The sequence below is a fragment of the Podarcis vaucheri genome (genome assembly GCF_965113315.1).
Source record: "Podarcis vaucheri genome assembly, chromosome: 2".
Lineage (NCBI taxonomy): Eukaryota > Metazoa > Chordata > Lepidosauria > Squamata > Lacertidae > Podarcis > Podarcis vaucheri.
Window position 1 is genome coordinate 33,217,161 of NC_138760.1, and position 23,168 is coordinate 33,240,328.

General features: G+C 45.5%; 1 protein-coding gene across 4 annotated transcripts in view; it reads right to left on the minus strand.

The window, feature by feature from the left end:
• BAIAP2 (BAR/IMD domain containing adaptor protein 2) overlaps positions 1 to 23,168 on the minus strand; it is a 136,924-nt gene that overhangs the window by 11,086 nt on the left and 102,670 nt on the right. The window contains exons 8-14 of one of the 4 annotated variants that reach the window (XM_082212563.1): positions 18,328 to 18,555; positions 16,741 to 16,942; positions 14,478 to 14,679; positions 12,293 to 12,361; positions 10,646 to 10,796; positions 7,181 to 7,215; positions 2,845 to 2,898 (exon numbers count right to left, since the gene is read on the minus strand). In XM_082212563.1, coding sequence (XP_082068689.1) covers positions 2,871 to 2,898; positions 7,181 to 7,215; positions 10,646 to 10,796; positions 12,293 to 12,361; positions 14,478 to 14,679; positions 16,741 to 16,942; positions 18,328 to 18,555 — 915 coding nt within the window. In that variant the 3' untranslated portion in view covers positions 2,845 to 2,870. Of the gene's footprint in view, positions 1 to 2,844; positions 2,899 to 4,195; positions 6,005 to 7,180; positions 7,216 to 10,645; positions 10,797 to 12,292; positions 12,362 to 14,477; positions 14,680 to 16,740; positions 16,943 to 18,327; positions 18,556 to 23,168 lie in introns of those variants that run through there. The other 3 variants (XM_082212561.1, XM_082212562.1, XM_082212560.1) reach the window with 3 other exon arrangements.

Consider the following 23,168-nt stretch of genomic DNA (forward strand, 5'->3'; position numbering starts at 1 on the left):
AGAGGACTGGGCAATTGTTTCATAAAGGGGGAATTGGCATGTATGGCAATGGCTTAAACTTATCTAGAATTACAAACTGGTAGCCAATATTGCAGGGGGCGCTGTGGTCTAAACCACTCAGCCTCTTGGGCTTGCCGATCAGAAGGTTGGCGGTTCGAATCCCCGCGACGGGGTGAGCTCCTGCTGCTCGGTCCCTGCTCCTGCCAACCTAGCAGTTCGAAAGCACATCAAAGTGCAAGTAGATAAATAGGTACCGCTCCGGCGGGAAGGTAAGCGGCGTTTCCGTGCGCTGCTCTGGTTTGCCAGAAGCGGCTTAGTCATGCTGGCCACATGACCTGGAAGCTGTACACCGGCTCCCTCGGCCAGTAAAGCGAGATGAGCACCGCAACCCCAGAGTCGGCCACGACTGGACCTAACGGTCAGGGGTCCCTTTACCTTTTAGCCAATATTGCACCAGGGGTTTAAACTCATGCTTGACCACCACTTCTTAGAAGGGCCTTGGACAGAGAAATGAGCTTTGTTTCCCAAAGAGATAATAATAGTGACCTTTTTCAATGTTATTGTCCAAATGAATGAGGAGTGTAAAATAATGTCATCCACTCACAGTACCAGATTATTAATAAATAATAATGGTAACAGGTGGTCTTGCCCTAACAGAATATTCTCAAGAGTATATTCTGGAGATACCGTTAGCACAACATCAAGATTAGGTTTTGATGCTCATACAGCAAAACACCCGTTTAGGGCACTTGTGATTCTCAAAAAAAGGCAACTGCAGTTCCAAACAGGAATCTAATGGCTTCAGCGACTTCCACAAGTTTCTAGTGTATGGGAAGACCTAGAAACCAGAATCACTGTAGAGAGAAGGCATTTCTTAGGGAGGGCTGGATTAAGACCTTTAGAAGCTCTAAGAACTTAAAAGATTTTGGTGCCCCCACATATATCTAATTCAAAATATAAACAATAATAAAAACACAGTTTTATTATAATGGTTCCACAGGTATTTTGATAGAGCAAGACTTGTTCTCTATTGCTCCAGGGTATTGGGCTAAAATCTAATGGTTAGAAATTAGACGAAAAACAGATTTTGGCTAATCATTAGAAGAAACTTGCTAACAGCAGAAGCTGTTCAATAGAACAGATTGTATTTTTGAAGGTATTTAAACAGAGACGCTGTAACTGAACCCTGCATTGCAGATCTTGAACGCAGCAGAGTTTATACTGAACGACCTCATGGGTCCCTTCCAGTTCAATGATTTTGAATCCTGTCATCACACCGAAGTACAAAAATCTAAGGCAGCAGTCCCAAACCCCAGTCCGAAAAAGAGAGGGGGGGGAGACTAGGCACCCTAATGCAGGTATGGATAGGAGTGCCACCCTTCTTCCAGAGCAAAGCACCTCTTTGCAGCCAGAGCTGTTTATTTAAAAAGGTCTGCTCAGTTCACAGCAGCAAAGATTAATTATCCTATTTTTAAAGCACAGGCAATTAATATTCCCAACTTAATTAATGCAGAGGCTAAGATCATTTTTCTCCCAGGGGATGCTAAAATAGATTCTTGAAGCTGAAAGGAACTTAAAGTATTGAAGATTGTTCACACTGTGACTCATCAAAGAATAGTTAACTATTTTTGTAATGGCAAACGAGAAAAGGAGGGGTAAGCTCCAAGAGCCTGATAGAAGCAGCAAAAAGGCTTCCTTGAATTTCTGAGGTTCGGTGCAGAGTTGGGGTGGCAGGGAGAGCAGAAACTAAATCTATTTTATCACCACCATACTTCTTCCCTGGCTCTGAGATTACTTCCTTTGTTCCACTCTGTTGGCTTGGCTAATGTAACCCGGATCAACATGTTCAACAACACAGTTAGGACTTGAATTCTAGTGCGGAGTATAAACCCAAGTGTATATACATATATTGGTGTAGGAATCACAGGGCAAAAACAAGAGATCACTGAAAACATGAGCAGCTGTGCAGAAAACATTAATTCTTTGTCAGTATATCCTTACATGTATGGGGACCCTCTGTGCATACAGGATATACCAAATGATTTCAAGTGTTGGGACAGCAACTCAATATTCATTTCCATACACACATTTCCCAGCATGCACATGGAGTTGCTGTAACCCATAAGTCAATGGAAAGACATTGCTGGTGCAGGGCTCTTTTTGTTCATGACTGTCCATACCCTGCACTTTTGGACTGGATCTCCTGTGTTCCAGGAAAGAGCCCTGGCAGGAAGACAGGAAACCAAACAAGAGAGGGGGTCCATCACATTAAAGGGGTAAGAAAGCCAGTGGCCCCGAGGTCCAGTGAATTTAGCAGATTATCACTACGGCTGTGCAAAAAGCTTCCTAATAATAAGCTAGAAACCAGATAGAGACCCCAGAGCTGCCCAGATTTAGATGCACCCAATGAAAAATTCAACCCTAGGAGTGATGTAGCAGAAAAGAAAAGGGTGGGGAGGATTGAGCATGGAGGTTTGGGGTAGGCATTATGCTAGGAGTTGTGCGGATGTAGGAGTGGATTACAGAAAGGGAAGCACTGCTCCAAAGGTCAGAGGAGGAAAGGGAATCCAGCTTCCGTCAGCCAGAAAAAGGCAGAGAAACTTCAACCAGTGGACCGAGTGGCAAGCGAGTGAGTCAAGCTCTGAACTGACTGCTCATCGGTGGAGAACGGAATTCACCAATAGTGCTGTTTAGCAGCGGTAATTTTTTCCATCCCCCCATCCCCATATTCTGGTTCCACCCTTCGCCAGCATTTTTAAAAAGTCTGTCCAGAGCGCTCTTAGGAATGAGGTGGGAGCAAAGGGAAAGGAGTTGGCATGTGGGGGGAAAAAACGATGAACTTACAACTATACACAGTCAGGGGACACCTCTCAAAACCTGGCCACTTCAACATCTGAGCTGTAATGGAAAAATGGAAAAATAGAGAGGCTGTTTGTACTTTGCACACATGCACACTCCATAAACAATTGGGGAGGAATCAGTTATTTAGAGCAGGAGCTGATGATGTCCCTTCGACACGCAACATTCGGGTGGGAGGGGTTTCCTCTGAGCAAGATGCATTTGTTACTGCACTATACAACTTATGACTAATGAATGGCAATTAAAAGGATTAACTGTAGGGAAGAGAAATTGAGGCCCTGGTCCTTTCTAGACTGGTCAGAGGCTAAAATGAAATGACAACTCCTTGGGATATAGGCTTAAACGTCATCCTCCAAAAACATCCCACACTCTATTTCCTCTTCTATAAAATTCACAGAACAGTCGCCCTTTACTTGGGTCTTCATAACTTTCAAGACTCGTGAAGCGTTTGGGAAAGGAGTGACAAATCACAACAAAGATCACATGGTGATAATTGTACAGAGCCTCTTCGTGCTGAAACCTTCAGGCAGGCAAGCAACTGTGTGAGAATTTCGATCGTCACATGGATATAACATGGCCGTGGGAAGAAAAGCAACTGCTTGCTCCAGCTTTGTCTCATATAGTCACAGGGAGAGGCTGAGCTTACTGCACCCTCAAGTATCCTCACAATTCTGTATGGTAGTGACCAGCTGTTAGTGAATAGGCTACTTGCTCACTAGACTAAAGTAGTTGCTATGCAGTGATACGATAATAAGCTGCTGTGATGAAAGCAACCAACTGCAGGGACAAAAACTGGTTAAGCAAACACAAACCCTGACAATTCAGTTGAACAGGTTATTCCGTATGATGGTGGGCAAAACCCCTATTAGTCAGGGTTTAAGCTCTCCCATGATAAATCCCTGACAAATATCCCGTTTAATATTCTGCCAGCTGACCCGTGTGGTTTGTTGGAAAGAATTTTCTGCTGGATTTAGGAGATCAGCGTTAAAAGATCCGGTTCAGGGCAGATGCCCCACTTGTCCCTTTGAGCAAGTTGCTCTCTCGGCCTCAGCATTCCATCTGTAATACTGGAATGATTACGGTTTGATCCTTAGGACTGTTGAAAAGGTTACTGAGAAAACAGCTATTAAAAGCACTCAATGCGTTCAAGAGATCACAGTTGGAAGAGGATGAAGCAGGAAAGAGGACGAAAAGTTGGTGAAGGCAGGATGGGAGTTTTCAGCATCCTAGTAGAAAATACCTGCAACACTCACTGCTGACTGCAGGGCTTGTTCGTGACAAAGGCAATTTAAAAAAAAAACAAAAACCTGAAGAAAATCACCCAAGCCCAACTCGATGAAGGAAATCAAACTTTTATTCAAACATCTCGGTACAGGGCACATTTCTCTTCGACTATTTGTCATCATTATTATTATTTATTACTCTTTGCTTTTATTTATTTTTTTTAAAAAACAACACAGAACTTTCCCCCCATCACTTTTACAATCCTTAACACAAGTTTTGTGTATTATTATTTTTTGCTTTGTTGTTTTCTACATCGATTCTTTTACTACAGAATACCCTGGATGTAAAAAGTCTTTTTGAGCAAAGTTATGACAACAATGGAAGGAGGTTCTTATTACATATGCCCCAAGTCTATTATATAAAACAAAACTTTTACTATGTGTGTAGAGATAGATCTTTTATATATATATACATATAGTCAAGATAATATTGCCAGCAGCCTCCAATACAGATAAAATAGTTTGCTCTGAGTTTCATTTTGTCTGTCTTATTTATTTATTTATTTTTAATCACATTGGGGTCATAGGAATACAGCTTTGCACTGCAGACTTTGCAACAGGAACTGAAAGTGTTGAAAGTCTTTAACAGGGGGGCCACGTTCACAGAGTTCAGTGATTGAAGAAGCAATACCAGTAGCCATTAACTCCAATCCTACCCGGTTTGCCTCTGAAGTTAATCAAGAATACACAAAGAAGATTGACAGCGTTTTAGGAAATGAAGCAATTGAACTTTGCCTGAAATCACCAAAAGTTCAAAACCCCACCCCGCCCCCAAAACACACGTGGTTCTTTCCATCCAGCCCCCTCCCCTCTGCGCAAAAGGGGGATGTGGGGAGGACCACCCCTTCACTTTCATAAAGAAAAAGTCTTTGGACTGATTTGGAAAGCTGCATAATTGGACAAAATATTCCTCCCCCCCCCCGAAATCCCAACTTGGCTCCACTACCCCAGAGTGCTAACCATGAGGTAACAATACCTTCCTACAAAATATATATATATATATTATATGTATATATAAAACAAACCCCTTTTAAAAAGGAATACTGGGTTGGTGCTCAGTTCAGTTGGTTGGATCAGGTTAACAGTCCAATCCTCACTGAGAAACCAGCCTCTGCTCCAGGCAGCCTCCCTATAAGTCTATCTGTGCACATTCCCCCTTTTTTGACAGAAAAAACTGGCATCATGGTAAAGTTCAAAGAAAGATATCTGAAATAACAGTACGTACACCATAGGCCATGCATATTTGTTCCTGGATATATCTTATCTATAACTATCCATCTAGATAGATAGCTAGATATAGATATTTCTTTTTTTAATTTTTTTTTTTTTTGTAAGGAAAAAAATATCCATTGTATTTTGCTATTAATGTGCAGTTCACATTAAAGCCTTTGAAAAGGGGTTGTGGACTATCTTTATATATATATATATATATATATATTTAAAAAACCATTTACAAAGTACAAAGAGAGAGAATGAGAAAGAGAGAGGTGCAGGATTTCCATCGAGTTAAATGTAAACTGCATTGAGGCGGCTGCTGCTGCGAAATCTAACAATTCCCGTTTTTATATTTTCTACTCGGAAGGGTGTTTTTGCTTTTGCAAGTGGCAGGGAGTGTGGAGAGGGTTGCAGCACCGTGGGTTCCTTAACGATCACAATAGAAATCCGGGGTGGGGAAGAAGAGCGACTTTTAAAAAGAAAAAGAAAAAGAGGGTGGTTGGGAGGAAATTGTGCAGAAGAAAAAGAAAAGAAAAAGAAAGAAAAGAAATAAAGAGAAGAGAAGCAGAAAACTCTTCCAAGCAGCAGCTGCCATTTCTAGTCAAGGTTCCTTCTCTCACACTGTTGATACCAAAGTGCCACTGCCGCTGTGGAATAGAAAGAAAAAGGACAGGATACTGCCAAACCGCACTTGCACCACGAAAGGAAAAAGCATCCGATGGACAAGAACCAATGCAGCAACACATCTCGAGTGCCATGCAGTATCCCCTTTGGCCTAGAAGCTTGCGGGGGGCCAGGGGAAGAGACTACTAAAAGGCGAAAGATACTATTAGGCTGCCCCACTGCGCTTTTGAAGTTTGCTGCAGGCTCAACGGGCATCTCTATACCCTGCTGCCTGCTGCCGTGTGCTTAACAACTAAAAAAAAAAAGGAGAATTTGAAAGCTTGCTCACTATTCTGCGACATTTTGATTGGACCTAATAAAAAGTATTGCTTTACCATGGGTTTTGAAGTCTCTGTTTCCTATAATAAATAGTTTTTTTGAAAGCTTTCTGCTATAAGTGAATTCTTTTTACATGCCTGATATTTCACAGTCCAGAAATCTATTACCAGTGCTGTCCTGTCCCCCAATACCTTCGGTCCTCTCATGTACAATACTTGGCTGCTCCCTACCAACTAAGACTGAGAAAAACCACAGTTTAACTCTGGTTTGCAAGGAATGCTTGGAATTCATGAAGAGAGGGAAAAGCAGGGCAGGCAGCAATTGAGCTCACTGCTGCTTCAACAAACCATAGAAGAAGAAGAGTTTGGATTTGATATCCCGCCTTTCACTCCCCTTCAGGAGTCTCAAAGCGGCTAACAATCTCCTTTCCCTTCCTCCCCCACAACAAACACTCTGTGAGGTGAGTGGGGCTGAGAGACCTCAAAGAAGTGTGACTGGCCCAAGGTCACCCAGCAGCTGCATGTGGAGGAGCGGAGACGCGAACCCGGTTACCCAGATTACGTGACTACCGCTCTTAACCACTACACCACACTGGCTCTAGTTGTCTAGATGGGAGACCACCTGGTATCCATGCACATGCTGGGTTCCAGGCAGAAGAAGGGATAAAATAAATGTAAATACATCAAAACCTAAACTCCTTGTATCCTGCACTTAAAGGCAGGTGGCTGTTAAGCCCTGGAAATTGCCGTTTTCAGAGTGCGCCAAATGATTGTGCATGCTTGGGGAAGTGGTTGAATGCAATTCAGGGATACTGCTGTCTCCCTTCTGTGTGTGTGTGTTTTTATGTATCTACAATGGGTTCAAAAGTCCAAGCCTCTTACCTGCTTGAGGGTCTTGCTCCATAGTCATCCAGTCCCTGTGGATGAGAACAAAAAGAAAGCAAGGGTGTCAGTCAGCAGAAGAAACCACATTTGCCAAAATACAGCAATGGAAGAAAAATAAAAGCGACACTGACAATCAACCGTTTTCTGGCGCAGAGTCAAAGTGTTTGGGTCTCAGGAAGGATTTAGCTACCAAAGCCATGGAGTGAATGGTAAGGGGTTACGTCCCTTTCACCAGAATATGACTTTGGGTAGCAAAAGCTGTAGAAGGAGAAGGATAAAAACTGAGCTCTGACATTTCAGCTTTGACTTGGGACAGAAGAGGTCTCTAACTTTTAGTTGCAGTGCAGGCTGCTGCTGCTGCTGGGCTGTTGCAAAAACACCCTGTGGAAAAAGCAGGTTGGTGGCATTGCAATGTCTGGTGGAAGCAAGCACAGGACTCTGCATAGTCTCATCTCTTTTGAGGGTTCTCTTCAAAAGAAAATGCCAAAGCGATGGCTTCCAAACATCAGCGAGATGGATGAAACAGAAGCAGCAGCACACAGAGAAATGCAGGCTGCCTCTTTCATCCTCATGCTCCGATGGGTACATATAAAGAAAACGACGGACACTTATTTTTCCTGCTCGAATGGGTCCCAGGAGAAGTCAAATCACAAGCCTGGATGTGATGCACTTCAAAGTCCCATCAACATTTAAGGGGGAAATTGTGAGCTTGGGGAGCTCCAGCAGGCATGCGTGTGCCTTCCATTTTGAAGACACCCAGCCCTGCTCAAACCCTGCGAGCTATGCTTGCTGCAGCGAAGCCAAATGCAGCAAGCCAAGGAGGACTATGGATGTTCCCTGGAAAACTCCAGTCACTTCCTCCTTCTCCTTGCTTAAAAATACCACTTATTATTCTGGACAAAAATACCAAGGTTTCCCACCAGGCAGCAATTTTCAGCTGCTCAGGGCTGACGGTCTGTAGCATAAATGCTGGGGCAACACTCAATCAAGTTTAAACTCCATGCTTAGCTCTTAACCCAAGCCAAGTCTCACTAAGGGTCATTAGCCATAGAACCTTTTGGCAGTAATAACTAACAAACCTTCATCTATCTGCAATGGGGCTGGGATTGTGGGAAGGGAGGCTTCCAAGTCAAAGCCTCAGAACCACTCATTTAAGAAACCAAACTATTTTCCTGTTCCGGACAAATAACAAAACTACCATTATTTTTTAATTTAATCTTATCAGTTATGCTCAGTTAAAACTTGCAGTTTTGTCGGTTCCACTGCCCTAGCTTCTTCTGCAACCAAAATACTGCTGTTTTGTCTCAGCTAGAAATATCTTTAGACAGCAATAATCATCCCCGATTATCTGCCTTTGATTTAATATTTGTATCCTGCTTTACTAACAACAAAGTTGAGCTCAAAGCAGCTCAGAACAACAGGACACCTTTTGCAAAATACTGGCTTCAGCAGCAACTGTTTTCCAACTAGTGAGCCTCCTTTTGCTTTCCAGTCACCTTGGTTGATTTTATCTGCATCCTTCCATCCATCTCCTTAACCTTTTTACTTAAAAACTAGTCTTATTTGGTTGAGTCGAGTCTGCCAGGCTCACTTGTGCCAGGGGGAACGGATGAAGTTGTTGGGACTCACATCAGCCCCAGTCCACATGGGCAAAGTTTGGCAATCAAGCTCCTTCTGAATGGCAACCGCTGTGGCTCAAGAGTCAAGAAGGCTAGACTCAACCAAGTCAATTGCTCAGCAAATCAATTGGAGGACACCATGTTAGCTACCTGTTCTCTACAATTTGAAAACCTGAAAGGGGGGGGGGGGAATAAGCTTTGTTGACGGGTGAGAGCAACCCATTTCTAGCAGCAGACACTCATAGAACGGCCACATGTTACCAGTTGGGTATTTGCGTTGCTGTTTTACTGCCACTCTTTGTGCCTCACCCATCGATAATTTCCCAATGGGTTCACTTATTCTCCATAGTTTCTGTTTGTGCTTCTCCTTCTGATTCATTCCACTTCCCCCAAAATGCATTCTTTTGGAAGAATGCGGATGGGAAGGAGAGAGGGGGCAGGATTACCCAGGTTGGGTAAGCCACAAAGATGCAACAGGCAGAAAACAGGCCCCAGAAACCCCAATGGAAACATTGCGTTCTTGGGACTTACGGCTGTTGACCTAGGATAAGGCTGGTAGGAGGCAGGTAGCAGTTGGCAGAGGCCATTGGAATATTCATTAATTGCACAACCGTAGGGCATAACGTACTCCTACAAATAATGAACATAAGCACCTGTTGGCAAGTTAAGCCTCACCTGCTCGTAAAAAGACCTAGGTTAGAAAACAGACACTTGGAGAATGTTCACTTCAGCAGTGCCTCAACCAGGACGCCTTTTAGCAAAACGACCTCCCATCCACCCAAGGCGCAGACGCAGCTCTGTGCTTTGGGCCCAGCTCTGCTGCTGCTGCTTGGCTACAGAAAACAAGGGCAACTTCATTTTCTGCAGGTGCGGCACATGCAAGAAACTAGAGTCTGCCATAAAGAGAGGCTAGGTTTAGCTGCTGCATCGAGAGAGAGTGGCTTGACTGCCTCCCAGCATTCTACTCTGGAGAAGTCTCCAAATCCTTTATAGGCAACAGGAAACGTGGGGGGGGGGGGTGGGGAGAAACCCAAGTGAATATATCCCAAAAGGTTGGGGGAAGGGCTTGGATATCTTGTTGCATACAGCATACAGCCCAGTGAACATTCCACAAAATGCAAATAATTCACACCCCCAGTAAAATCCACCCACAATTACTCCTCTGTCCCCACAGGGAGGAATAAACCTCAACAGATATTGCTAGTGCTGCTCAGTTAAAACCAGCCTGGCATATAGCTGCTTTCAGCTTTATTGCCTAGGTGAGGCAGGTTAGTTCTCCCAACCACAAGCCCACACATCTTGCAGGTTCTCTCTCAGTTTTGGAACCCTCTCATGCATGCTGGAACTTCTAGCCAGCCAGTGGAACAGGTGTGGGGAGCCTGTGGGCCCTCCAGATGTTGCTGGACTCCAGCTCCCAGCAGCCACAGCAGAGCCAGGAACAATGGGAGTTGTAGTCCGCCAACATCTGCATTCCGGGTCTAGACAGAAGCTGCAAGCTCTTTGCTCAGAGCTGTGAAGTAGAAAAGGAACTTGTAACACTCACAGCCCAATCTCAGTTAGGCCGTTCCCACCATCCATGACCATTGCTCCCTCTACCTAGGGATGATGGGAGTTGTAGTCCAAAAACAGTTGGAGACCCAAGTTTGGGGAAACCCTGCTCTAGCTTTAACAATAAGCTTTCTTTGAAAAAAAAGAAAAGCAGCAGTTTGACACCAGGAAAATAAAATGCTGCTGCCAAAAGCAGAACTTTCATGCTCTGAAAATTCAAATTTGCTGCAGGCAGTTAAGGCAGGTTTCATCCACCAACAGACAGCGCCTCTCCCCTCCCAGTAAGGTTCCTCACCTGGGCAAAAGCAGGCACTGCCACGCTGTACGGCCTCTGTTTGAAGGTGTTGACGTTCTGTGACTGGAAAGCTCGGGAAGACATGCTGTAATCTGGAGGGGGGATGTCATCTTTGTCCAGCAGGTTTCCTGTGCTACTGCTTTTCCCTTGGCTGAAGAAATAGATAAAATTTGCTTAGCAAACGTAGGAAAATTGGCTTTCTATGTTTTTAGCACTTCTCATTTTTATATGTAAGCCGGCTTGAGTCCCGTCAGAGGAAAAGGCGGGATATAAATAAATTGATGGCAATGATTACAACAACATTTCCTTACTTCACAGAATTTTTGCTAGGAGTACTTTCCTAGCACTTAAGCCACCAACTTGCTCTCTTCATGACCGTCTTACTTGAGGATGGCCAGAGAAGCCAATTACTAACATATCTAACTGCCATTAAGTCCGCTGCCTGAGGAAATGAGTTATTTTGTGCTCCTGGCCTGTCACCAGCTATGATCCTGAATTTGATCTGGGGTGAGGGGAGAAGAGGCCTTCAAGAGAGGGCAAGGCAGCCACAATGGAAATTGGCAAGGGAGGGAGATAAATCCATCAAGTCCCCTCCTGGAAATTTTCCAAATGTCCGCTGACTTGAGGGAAGAATTGTGTGATGGGAGCCACCTTGTCCCTCTTGGGCTGGATATTGTTCCCTGCTCTGCTCCCGAATATGACCGGGAGGCGGGGGGGGGGGGGGAGAGAGAGCGAGAGAGCAAAAGCTGCTTCCAGGGAGGGACTGCTCTTTATCAAGGGCAAGACAGTGAGAACTGCCACTGTCATTTGATTAGGATATAGGCCTCCCTCTCTCTAGTCTTCTAGACCGCCAGAAATTGCATAGACAGAACAGTGTGAGTGCACTAAACGAATCGTGCTTGAGCTTGTTTTAACCCTCCTCCCTGCCATTCATTTTCCCTCTTGTGCCGTGCGTTTCGAGACTGCAAAACCAGGAACAGGGACCAGCTTCTTATGGACTTCTGTAAGCCTCTCTGTGAGCTTTCTTTTTCTTTTTTTTAACCAAAGGGTGGGGTATAGAAACATCTTAAATAAAACAAATAAACAAATCATCTGAATGCTTTCACTGAAATGACCCCTTCCTCACTTTCACCTGAGGAATCAATGCTGACTTACATGCCCAGCAGACCTCTCTCTATCTCTATCTCTCAAGATGCCATAGCATCCATGCAGATTTTTCTTCATTCTTTCAAGGAATCGTTTTCCCCCACACCCAGGCCTGGCTTCTTTCAATTTTAGTCATCCGTGCCCATTGTGTTTATCACTAACAAAACATTGCGATAGGAGTCGTATATTTGCTTTGGGTATATTTGCTCTCTCTCTCTCTCTCTCTCTCTCTCTCACACACACACACACACACACACACACACAGAGAGAGGGGGGGGGGCAGACAGACACCAAATATTTTGGCAGCAAAGCCTGCCATACTGGTTTGACAAACTTGAGGCAGGTACGGCTGGTTACTGACAAAAGAGGAGCCAGAAAGAGGGCAATGCAAGGCAGGTACAGATTCTGGCTCAGGAGGGCGGGGTTGATCTCTATAAATACAAGCGTCATTCAAACGCCACATGTTTCTGTGGAAGCCAGCAGACAACACAACCTTCTTACCTCATGTGCAACCTTTCGCTCCCATCACTGTCCAGCACACGTGTGTAGGAGAAAGGAAACCAGCCTCTCCTATGGTACAGATTAACAGGAGGAGGAGTTAAAAGTTATTTCTCTCTCTTACACTGAGAAAAATAAAACCCCACTTAAATCTGCTACAATCACAGCACTGGGCAGCAGCCTACCTCCCTCAGTCGAATTTCCCCAGGTCCAAGGCTCTTGTACATTTTGTATGAGCCTCAAATTCCACACCATGTTTTCCGAACCAAGTAATTTTGGACACTTTCTTGTGGCATGTTCTGTATTTTTGATAGGTGAGTGGTTTTTTACTTGGGGGTGGCAGGATGCAGATCACCTCCTCCCCGGTCATGAGTACAACACCAAATGAAAAAGGAGCAGCAATAGCTCCCCCTCCTCAGCTGATCAGCATCCAACACCCACCACCGACATGTGGCCCCTGAAGGGTTGTCAAATGGTAAATGTGGGCCTTCAAGCAACAAATGTTATCCATCCCTGCCAATCTGCCCCTTTTGCCACTATCACCTCTCACAGTGTGGTCATCCACTTGGGCTAAATTATTAACTCAAGTGCATGTCAGCGAACTCTCCTTTGACCTTAAAGGCTTCAAGGCCCAATTCTGCTTATCAGGCCAGCAATTTACTTGGGCAATTGCCATTTGAAGCAGGCCACCTGAACCTTGCGCTTAGAGATTCAGTTCTTCCCAGACCCCCTGGAAAGAATGGTAATTGCTGGGAGAAATACTGGCGAACGCTGTAGCTCCAGATTTAGGACCTTTTAAGACTCAAGATCCTGGTTATGTGAGAGCTCACAAACACTCTGGGATTGTGGAGGAGCTTACCTACCTACACAACCGTTGCCAAGCAACAAGCTCTCCTCTACTCCTTAGCAAACATACTGTGCAGTCTAACCCAGCAACAGCTTTTGTTCCATGTTATGCCACAGACACTCTAGGAGTGAAAAGGCCTGCAATTTCTGCCATTCCTTTTAACTTCCCTTTGGCATGCTTAACACCGGTTAAGACTTCTTCCTTCCACAGTGTGGGAGCTTCAAAGCAGAGAGCAGAGCTGTTCATTATGCGCTCCGCACGTTGGCACACCAAACTCCAACCACAGTGCAACACACAAGATAAAAAGTGTAAAGGATATTTTCCAAAATGGTCATGCGCAGCATTTACTGCCAGGAGTGGCGTACTGGCATGCCTCATCCACCCCTTGGCCCAAGTTTGGTTACCTCGGGGGGGGGGGTGTTAAAAAAACCAGATAATCAGATCAGAGCACCAAGCAACTTTCATTGTCATCATGGTGCTAGGTTTCAACTTCTCTGCCCAGTTTAGCGCCATTAAGAAGATGCAGGCCTCCCCCTGCTCATCAGAAGACTGGTCTGATTATCCATTTCCCCCCTACAGTTGTACCTCGTTTTGCAGCTGGGATCCGTTCCGGAGCCCCGGCCGCTAGCCAAAAAGGACGCAGGGCAGGTTTGTGCTTCTGCACATGCGCGAGTGGCAAACCCGGAAGTAACCCGTTCCGGTACTTCCGGGTTTGCCGCCAACGTTCGTTGGAATGGACACTAGTCAAGGCAGATGTTCACGGAGGTATTACTGTAGTTGATTATTATTCCTAATGCCCCTTCGCCACTAGAGGGCTGCAGCACAGAGGGGGCAATAGGGAATAAACCTCCCATTCTCTGCTCCAGCACTATAGTATACCAAAGAAGGAGTGACACTCCACCCTATGCATGGGGAATGGACCACTTTTGGCCACACCCACTGCTGTCCTGTGGCTCTCAAGAGAGTTGGGCGCAAAAAACGCTTACCCACCCCGATTTACTGGAAAGTCAAGATGTGTTTCGAAGAAGGAGAGTGTGAGGAAGAGCCCCATGCACAAAATACACTGGTTTCCCCCCAATAAATACTGGCTTGCACAGTTTTGGAACTTTTCATGCTTGGCCTTCTTATACAGATGTAAGATACTGGACTAACAACACAGGCGCCATCATCCCAGCTTTGATCTGGGCTATGCTATGCGTGTGAATGTTCAGAAGCCAAGACTCCTAAGTGCAAGAAGTACTGCCTCCAGGTACTCGGATAAGGAAGATGATGTCAAATGAATGCCTTTAAGAGGGACGCCCTCCCCCCACATTCTCAAGACTCAGAAGCAACCACACTCACAATTTTGTCTTCTCGCTCTCTCCGTAGTGCCACCCGTCTCTGGCCTCAGGCACTAGCAACGTAATGAGGTCTCCTTCCTTGAAGCTCAGCAGGGTGGTGTTATCCCCGGCAGCATGAGAGAAGATGGCTCGTACTCTTGTCCGGCCGTTCTTTTCCAGCCCTGCTGCCATGGAGCTGGAACGGGGCAGAGTCTTGTTTTCAGCTGGCATGGGAAAAGAAAAGGATTAACAAAGCTGGCTCTCAGGACTGGAACTCTCATCCTGGAATATCAGAACTGGCTCTCGCCCTGGAGAGGATTTCATAAGCTGGTCTACACTGAGCAGTGGCTGGTGTGGCAAGGGGCATTTACTTGACCACCCATCGCCAGCTTTGCTGTGGCTTACAAGAGGGGGAAGGGTGAGGCAGTGGGACGGTCGGTGTGTTGCAAGGGCACTGGGGGGAGCACTGGATTGGCTTCCCCAACGCATTTGCACCCTGCTGACCTTGCTATTGCCTCTCCCCTCCCACTTCTGTCCTGGTAAGCCACAGAGGCTTTGGTGACTGGAGGTCAGGTAAGCGCCACCCTTCCTAGTGGACCCTCAATGTGAAGAAAACTCAAGGCTTGACAATGTCGCCCGTTCTTTTTACTTTAAAATGCCAGGTGCCATCTCAATGCAAAAGATTAACAAAGAAGAGCTTTTACATTGTTTTCTGTGCTGGTTTGGAGGAATTGTTTCTGCTGAAGAATAAAATTCTTCTAACGAACAAGTTTTGTTTTTAATGAAAAATAAGGATAGATGGTGTCAGTAAATGCAGTCCCTCTGTTAAGAGCGAGTTTCCAAGGAATGAGCTAACAACAAAAGAGCGAGGCCGTGATCTACGGGAGACATCTTGTGAACAAGCCCTCCTAAAAGGAACAGCGTTGAATGGTTTGCTTCCCAAGCCACCAGTACCACCTAACATATTACTCATACATACTCATAAAATCTCTTACTTCACTGTTGGCAACACAAGTACAGCAATGCAGGTGTCCAAGAAAAACCCCCAGTGTTTTAATCTGCATCCCTCATAATTGTGCCACATGGCCTTGAGCAAATTCTTAATATCGGCCACTTAATGGACCATTCTCCCATAAGAGTCCTTATTTTGCAGGCTTTGGGGTCAAGGTAACTTTCCCAACACCCCACTATTATTTTTGTTTTTGCTGTGCAAAACAAAGCTCCCTATTGCACCCAACATTTCATTCATCACCCTAAACCTTTCCCTCCTGCTTGTGAATGGCAGCAAAGGAGCGGGGACAGGAGGGAAAAGAAAGGCTGGGCGAGTTTCCTGGCATGGAATACCCACATGGACATGGAGCACTGAGCAATCTCCTTGTTAAAACAAATATTAAATAAGGTTTAAGGTATATGTCTGTTTGTCATGGCACAGAAAGGAGCAGTGGCAACACAGTAGGATAACCCATTGTCCAATGCCATGGACTTTGCCTTACCCTGCAGAGAGAGATTACTCATCCACTGCTACAACCAAGAAGCAGCAGATACGGGAGTCTAGCTTGTACCTGTTGTTATGAACATTTCCGCAAAAAATATGCTATCCCTATATGGCTCTTTTCTTCTAAAATTATACAGAAATGGGCAGAGTGCTAGAACCATTTGGAGCTACAGTTGAGAACGTCCAGGCTGTGTGTCTAATTAGACGCGCCAAGCCTTTGTATTTGCCCCACAAGTCCATTTTGGGCAAACTATGCCCACTTGCCAGTCACCTGATGTCACGTGACATCAGGCACAGGAATCGTCTAACTGTGATCTAAGCACTAAGCCTCTGCCTGCTCTTTTGACAGCAAAAGGCAACAGGCAGGGACTTAGCTCTGATCTGAGCGCTATTGTCCTGTAGGTGATGGGGCAGAAGGGCATCCAGGTGAGAGAGTTTTGTGCCACCCTCCTCCGTGTGTTTCGATGCCCCTTCTCCCACTCCCACTTCACTGATGCTGAAACAATATCAGTGGCTATTCCACCAAGCATCAGAAAGATGGCTCACTCCAAAAAAAAGGTGAGAGTTTGCTGCAAGGTTGTCTAAATATCCACCTGCCTCCTGAGAGAATGGCTGGATTTACTCATATGCCTCTTTTTGCACAATAAGCTGTGCCCAAAGCAGCTTAGAGCAAAGATTCCAAACACCAAAATGCAGAGCCCTGGGTAAATATACAGAACATGCCAGTAAACTTGAGAGAGAGAGAGAGAGAGAGAGAGAGAGAGAGAGAGAGAGAGAGAGATTGACTTACTGGTTGCATAGCTGTTTTTCGGCATGACACTTTTGCGCACAGGAAGTGTGTTGGAATAAGAGTCGCTCAGCTGCTTCTGAGTTTGGGGTGGGGATAAGGACTTAGGCTGAGGAGGCTTCCTGTCGGACCAGTGGTTGTAATCTTCGCCTTCTGAGCTGGAGACACCGTTCATTACTGGAATGGTCTCTTGTGCAGACATTCGCTGTAGTCGGGTGGGGAAGGAAGGAAGGAAGGAAGGAAGGAAGGACAGTTAGCTTTCAGTACACAAGGACTGCAAAGTAGGTGGCCGCTGTCAGGAGTTCAGCCTACACTTGAGTAGGACCCTGGCAGAGACACATGCCCGACTGGCATGTTCTCTCCCTCTTGGTCGATTGTTCGTGATCTTCAAAAGCTTTCTTCTGCCCAAACAACACAGCGCCCGATGCCAACAGACATCGGCACACTTAGGAACCCGCTGAGTTTGCGCAACTTGCGTGACAGACCTCAGCAACTCAGCATTTTGGCTAATCTACTTTATTTACATATAAACACACACAGAGCACTGCAACATGGCTCCCTCTCTCTCTAGCATCAGACAGCAAAGAGAAAAAGAACAAAGGACAATAGTCCCACTTCACAGAACACAGTAATACAAACATCCTGTTTCCGTCACTTCCCACTCTATGGAGTCAAAACATATACCGTCATGTGAAAGACAACAATCCCATGACTGCAATCATGGAGCCGGAATTCTAACAGCCACATCCATGAAACCTTTTCGGTGCAGGGTTGGGGAACTCCTGGCCTTCAAAGCATTGCTGGATGCCTTCCCTCTCATTTGGCCATGCTGCCCGGAGCTGATGGGAGCTGCAATCTAACAACTGTCCTACCATTGCTTCAGTGCAAAACACATCAAAACATGCCTTTCCCCCCTTTTAGTATATATATTTATATTTAGAAAGTTGTATATAACCAACTGTATTAATCAGGAGGGGGCATGCAAAAGCATACATCTTTAGCAGGGGAGGCCTAACCATAGAACTGTAGAGTTGGAAGGGACCCCCGAGGGCCATCAAGTCCAGCCCGCTGCAATGCAGGAATCCTGCCCACAGCCGTCCCTGCCTGGACTCAAACCACCAGCCTCCTGGTTAACAGCCTGACACACTGACCCACTGCACCACAAGCAGAGAATGGCAGTAACCCTGAAGTCAGAAATATCCTGTGTTCTGTTAACTGCGCAAGCCACTATAAATGGGAAGGCCTGTAGCTTACAGGTAGAGCACGTGCTTTGCATGCCAAGTGCCCCCCACCAGGGTCAAACCCTGGCATCAACCCCTGCCCAGAAACCTTGGGGAGCTGCTATTGCCAGCCAGCCAGCGTGCAATACCAAGATAGGTGGGTTGACCATCTGACTCAGAACAAGACAAATATTCCAAAACTCGGTGCCCTCCTGCTGTTGCTGGGCTGCAATTTCCATAATTCCTGGCCATGGGCTATATGGAGGGCACCATGTTGGCAAAACATTATTCTAGGTCTACTGCACCTTGCTGAAAGAGGAAACATGAAATCCCGCCCGCGTCCCCACATACACACACATGCAGTACTTACTCCTACAAAAGGTGCCAGCTCTGGTGGGACAGGGAGTGGTTTGGCACCAGGGATAGGGTCCGAGATGATGAGGTTTGACTTGGATGTAGAGAGAGGGCTGGGCATGATGGTCCCATTGCTGCTGATGGCCATTTGCTGCATGAGCTGGATAGCGCGGTCTGGAATCTTGTTGGGATCGGAACAGGACTGCTGCCACACAGGGAGTTTCTGCGCCAAGATGTCTTTCCCCTGAAGAAACAAAGGAGAGCAGTGTGAGGGAAAAGGAGAGAGAAAGCACAGAGTGCTTCCATCGAAGGTTTTGTGTAAAACAACAATAATAATAATGACAACAAGACCCCTTTCTAAGCTGAACCCCCGCACCACAGCTTTTTGGCTTCCGAGAGAATTGAGACTTATGAATTTGTACCACATGGACACTCTTCCAAGTCGTTCACCATTTGTCTAGTTAAAAGACAGTGAATGAGATTCACCCTGATCCCGTGTGAGCTATAAACAAGATAAAGTCCAATAAAAGACAATGAATACGTAGGTAATGGCAGCCGATAGGCCAGTGAAATAAGGTGCATGAAGTATTTATAATGGAAGGGAAGCAGTAAGTTCCCCCTAGCACATCTTAAAATATAGTTTGGGATGTAGTTGCTCAGATAAAGCACATCTGATAAATAAAGTGAGGTCAGACTCTGGGCAAGTTCTCATGCCAGGATTTTTCCCTACAAGGGGTGAACTTATCCCCACTACCAAACTGTCTGTTCTTGCTATCCAGGTGCGGAGCCACAGAAGGAGCTGGGAGCCTGCAGTTCAAACCCCACTTGGCCATGAAGCTCTGGGTGACTTCCAGCCAGTCACTGCCTCCCAGCCTGACCCACCTCACAGGGTGGTTGTGGGGATTAGATGAGGAGGGGGAGAAAACCTTTTAGGCCACCATGAGCTCCTTGGAAATGAAGGCGGGATATAAATGCAATGAATGAATGAATGAATGAATGAATGAATGAATGAATGATGTCAGTATTCCCAGTGCTGGGAAGTTCTTTTCTGTGACGTTTCTGACTTATTTCTGGGATATCAGAGCTTTAGTATTATTATTATTATTATTATTATTATTATTATTATTATTATTATTATTATTATTATTATCATCATTACTACTACTACTACTACTACTACTATTGTATTGAAAGGGAGAGATGGGTTTAAGACTCGGCAATATCAGGCAGCAGGAAGCCTCAGAACACCTGACTGCCATTGACTGGAGTCCAGCAGACTTTCTGCCTGCTTGCCACTTCCCCTAGCCAGTCACACGTTACAGACTTTTAGAAGACATCTGAAGGCAGCCCTGCTTAGGGAAGCGTTTAATGTTTAATAGATTATTGTATTTTAATATTCTGTTGAAAGCTGCTGAGAGCGGCTGGGGAAACCCAGCCAGATGGGCGGGGTATAAATAATAAAAATAATAATAATAAATAACGAAACAAAAAACCCCACCCCTCCCTAATAAAGCTGATCACAGAATCATAGAATTGTAGAGTTGGAAGGGACCCCAAGGGTCTTCTAGTCCAACCCTCTGCAACGCAGGAATTATGTTTACCACTGAGTACCACATCCTCAGGCAAAGGGAGCTTCCCTCCTCCACTTAACTATTACTTGCTTGTGCAGCTGCTTCAGACATTCCAAAACTCCCACTTCTATGAAAAGCCCCCTCTTTCCCCACTCCTATTCAGAACCCAAAGCACCTGCATATCCACCGCTGTGTTATCACCCTCTCCCCCCACCCCAGTGCGCAACTAACCTAATGCTTGCCTGGAGGCTGCCACAGGCTATTCTAGGGCCTCCTTGCACACAGTGTTGTTGCTATGGAGAGGTTGGTCTCTGCAGCCTAGTAACCACCGTTGTATATTGACAGCACCCCACCGCTAGCACAGCAATGCGCCGGGAGCACACTGTGTTTCTGAGCAAGTCTCCCATGTGCTGTAGTGCTCCACTTCCTTTCGCCCCAAGCAATAAGCCACAGGGAAAACGGAAAGGAGGAGAAGGGCCGGTCTCATGCTTTGACAGCGATGGGGTACGGCAACTACAGCAGAGGGGTTTGCCAGAGCATGTGGAAAGCAAAGCATCCTTGGCCTACTTTGGATGACTAGATGTGCAACTTTGGGATAAAAACTGCATACTCTTCTTCTTCCCACTCTGATGGGAGATGAAGGAAGGAAATTCCATCTTGGTCCCTTTCGGGATATGTCCTTAGTCTCCCTACATCATGTCTCCCTCCCCACCATCTGAGAGGGATAAAAGAGCTTTGGAGTAGGGAAGATTTGCTATCAGAATAGCAACTAAATCCATATCGAAGTGTAAGGAGAACATTGGGGGGGTGGCAGATGAAGGTCAAGTTCCACTGCAAGAGCAGAAATTGGTCTGCTCACAAACTGAAATAGCTTGAGAACCCTTAATGTTTGATTTAAGGTACGTATCCACCTTTCCTGCACAGTGTTAACACTCAAGTCACTAGTCAGCATCTTGAAAAGCAGAGACATCACCTTGCCAACAAAGGTCCGTATAGTTAAAGCTATGGTTTTCCCAGTAGTGATGTATGGAAGTGAGAGCTGGACCATAAAGAAGGCTGATCGCCGAAGAATTGATGCTTTTGAATTATGGTGCTGAAGGAGACTCTTGAGAGTCCCATGGACTGCAAGAAGATCAAACCTATCCATTCTTAAGGAAATCAGCCCTGGATGCTCACTGGAAGGACAGATCCTGAAGCTGAGGCTCCAATACTTTGGCCACCTCATAAGAAGACTCCCTGGAAAAGACCCTGATGTTGGGAAAGATGGAGGGCACAAGGAGAAGAGGACGACAGAGAACGAGATGGTTGGACGGTGTTCTCGAAGCTACCAGCATGAGTTTAACTAAACTGCGGGAGGCAGTAGAAGACAGGAGTGCCTGGCATGCTCTGGTCCATGGGGTCACGAAGAGTCAGACACAACTAAACGATTAAACAACACCACCACTAGTCTATACTATACTATACTATACTATACTATACTATACTATACTATACTATACTATACTATACTATACTATACACAACCCCCCCAAAGATCTCAACGCCCAGATACACACACACACAAACATGTAAATATATATACCACACAGCTACTATTCTCATTTTACTTGAAGTTCATATGTACCTCCTCAGTACAAAGCTAATGTTTTAAGGGGAGATATTCCTATCTACAGGTCTAAATAATAATAAAAAGGAGGTGGGGGAAAGTGCCCTAAAGCCCTAAGTTAAACCACACAAAAAGAGAAAAAACCCCAACAATTCTGCTTGCCCATTCGTTATGGGGGGGGGAGAATTCTTTCTTAACTTGTGCTTTACATATATCATCAACATATAAAAGGCCCTTAGCATATGTTGTCAATTTGCTTGGCACACACTACTGCTTGAAGATGCTTATGACTAAGCGGGACTTCTCAGCTAATCCCTTTATTATCTAAAAAACACCTTTTCAATCTTGCCAGATGGATATGGTTAAATGAAATGAGTGATATACAGAGAAAGAAGTAATTAAAAGGTAGAGCTTGTTTCTTCTGAATACCAGCAGGAGTCCACCAACAGCCTAGAAATATAGGCTGTTTCTCCATCAAGGGCATCTACAAGAGAGATTATTTCGCTATTTGGCTACCCAAGGGAAAATATGGTGCAGTATGGCATTCTGGAGTCATAATCCACACAGGCCCACCACCTGATGGCTCTCTTGTTGCCTACTTACTGAATACATCTGTGATGAATCTCTGGCAAAAGTGGGCAGAAGGTATTTTGGGATCTACAGCTCATCTCTAGAAAGTTTACAGTAGATTGGCAAGGGTTTCTGACCCCCCACTTCCTAATCTTTTAACAATAACCACAAAATGACTCTTCCCTCACCCCAACAAAAATGGACTGAGGAAAGGAAGAAAGCCTGGGGTGACCAGGAATGGATTTGTGTGGGGGAAAGACTGGACTCGGTGTAATTCTGAAACTCAAAACAAATCCCTGCGCTCCCCTAAGCTGCTCAGAGGCGTCATGGATATTCATTGCTATTCTACCACCTGCCATCCAGTGAAATGTATGGGATTTGTCCCTCTCCTAAAGAGGAGACTGAATTATTATTATTTACTGAATTTAAAAACATTAGGAAGAACTTTATGGTGGTAAGAGCTGCTCATCAGTGGAATGTACTCCCTCAAAAGGTGGTGGACTCTCCTTCTTTAGAAGATTTTAAGCAGAGGTTGGATGACCATCTTGCAGGGATGCTTTAGCTGAGATTCCTGCATTGCAGAGGGTTGGACTTGATGACCCTTGGGGTCCCTTCCAAGTCCACCATTCTAGGATTCTATTATCCTCCCCTGCCTTTTTCTGTTCCAGGAAGGTACACATGCTTGAAAGCTCTGTATCCAAAGCACCCCCCTTTTTTTGTCCTGGAGCTTTCCCCATGAAAACCTGCTCTTTAGTGCTCAATCCACAAGAAAATTTGAAGTTTGCTCTGATTGAGCGCTAAAGAATAGGTCTTCATGGAGGTGGGGGGAGCTTGGACACAACTTTTTAAGCATGGACCTGTTCTTGGAAAGAGCAAGGCAAAAGGTAAATGTGGATATACCGTGAGTTGTGTTCAGGAATGCCAACTTGAATAAGCCCCGCCCTGCATAATTGATCACATGACACAGTGCATGCACACCATTTGAATGGCAATGCCTATCAACGGGGGTGGGGGCTAGCTGGCCGGCCCCCACATAGAAGTTGGCTCCTATGGCTATGTTTCACATTGGGCCAAATGGAAGCTTATGCTTTTGGCTGGCGATAGATTACA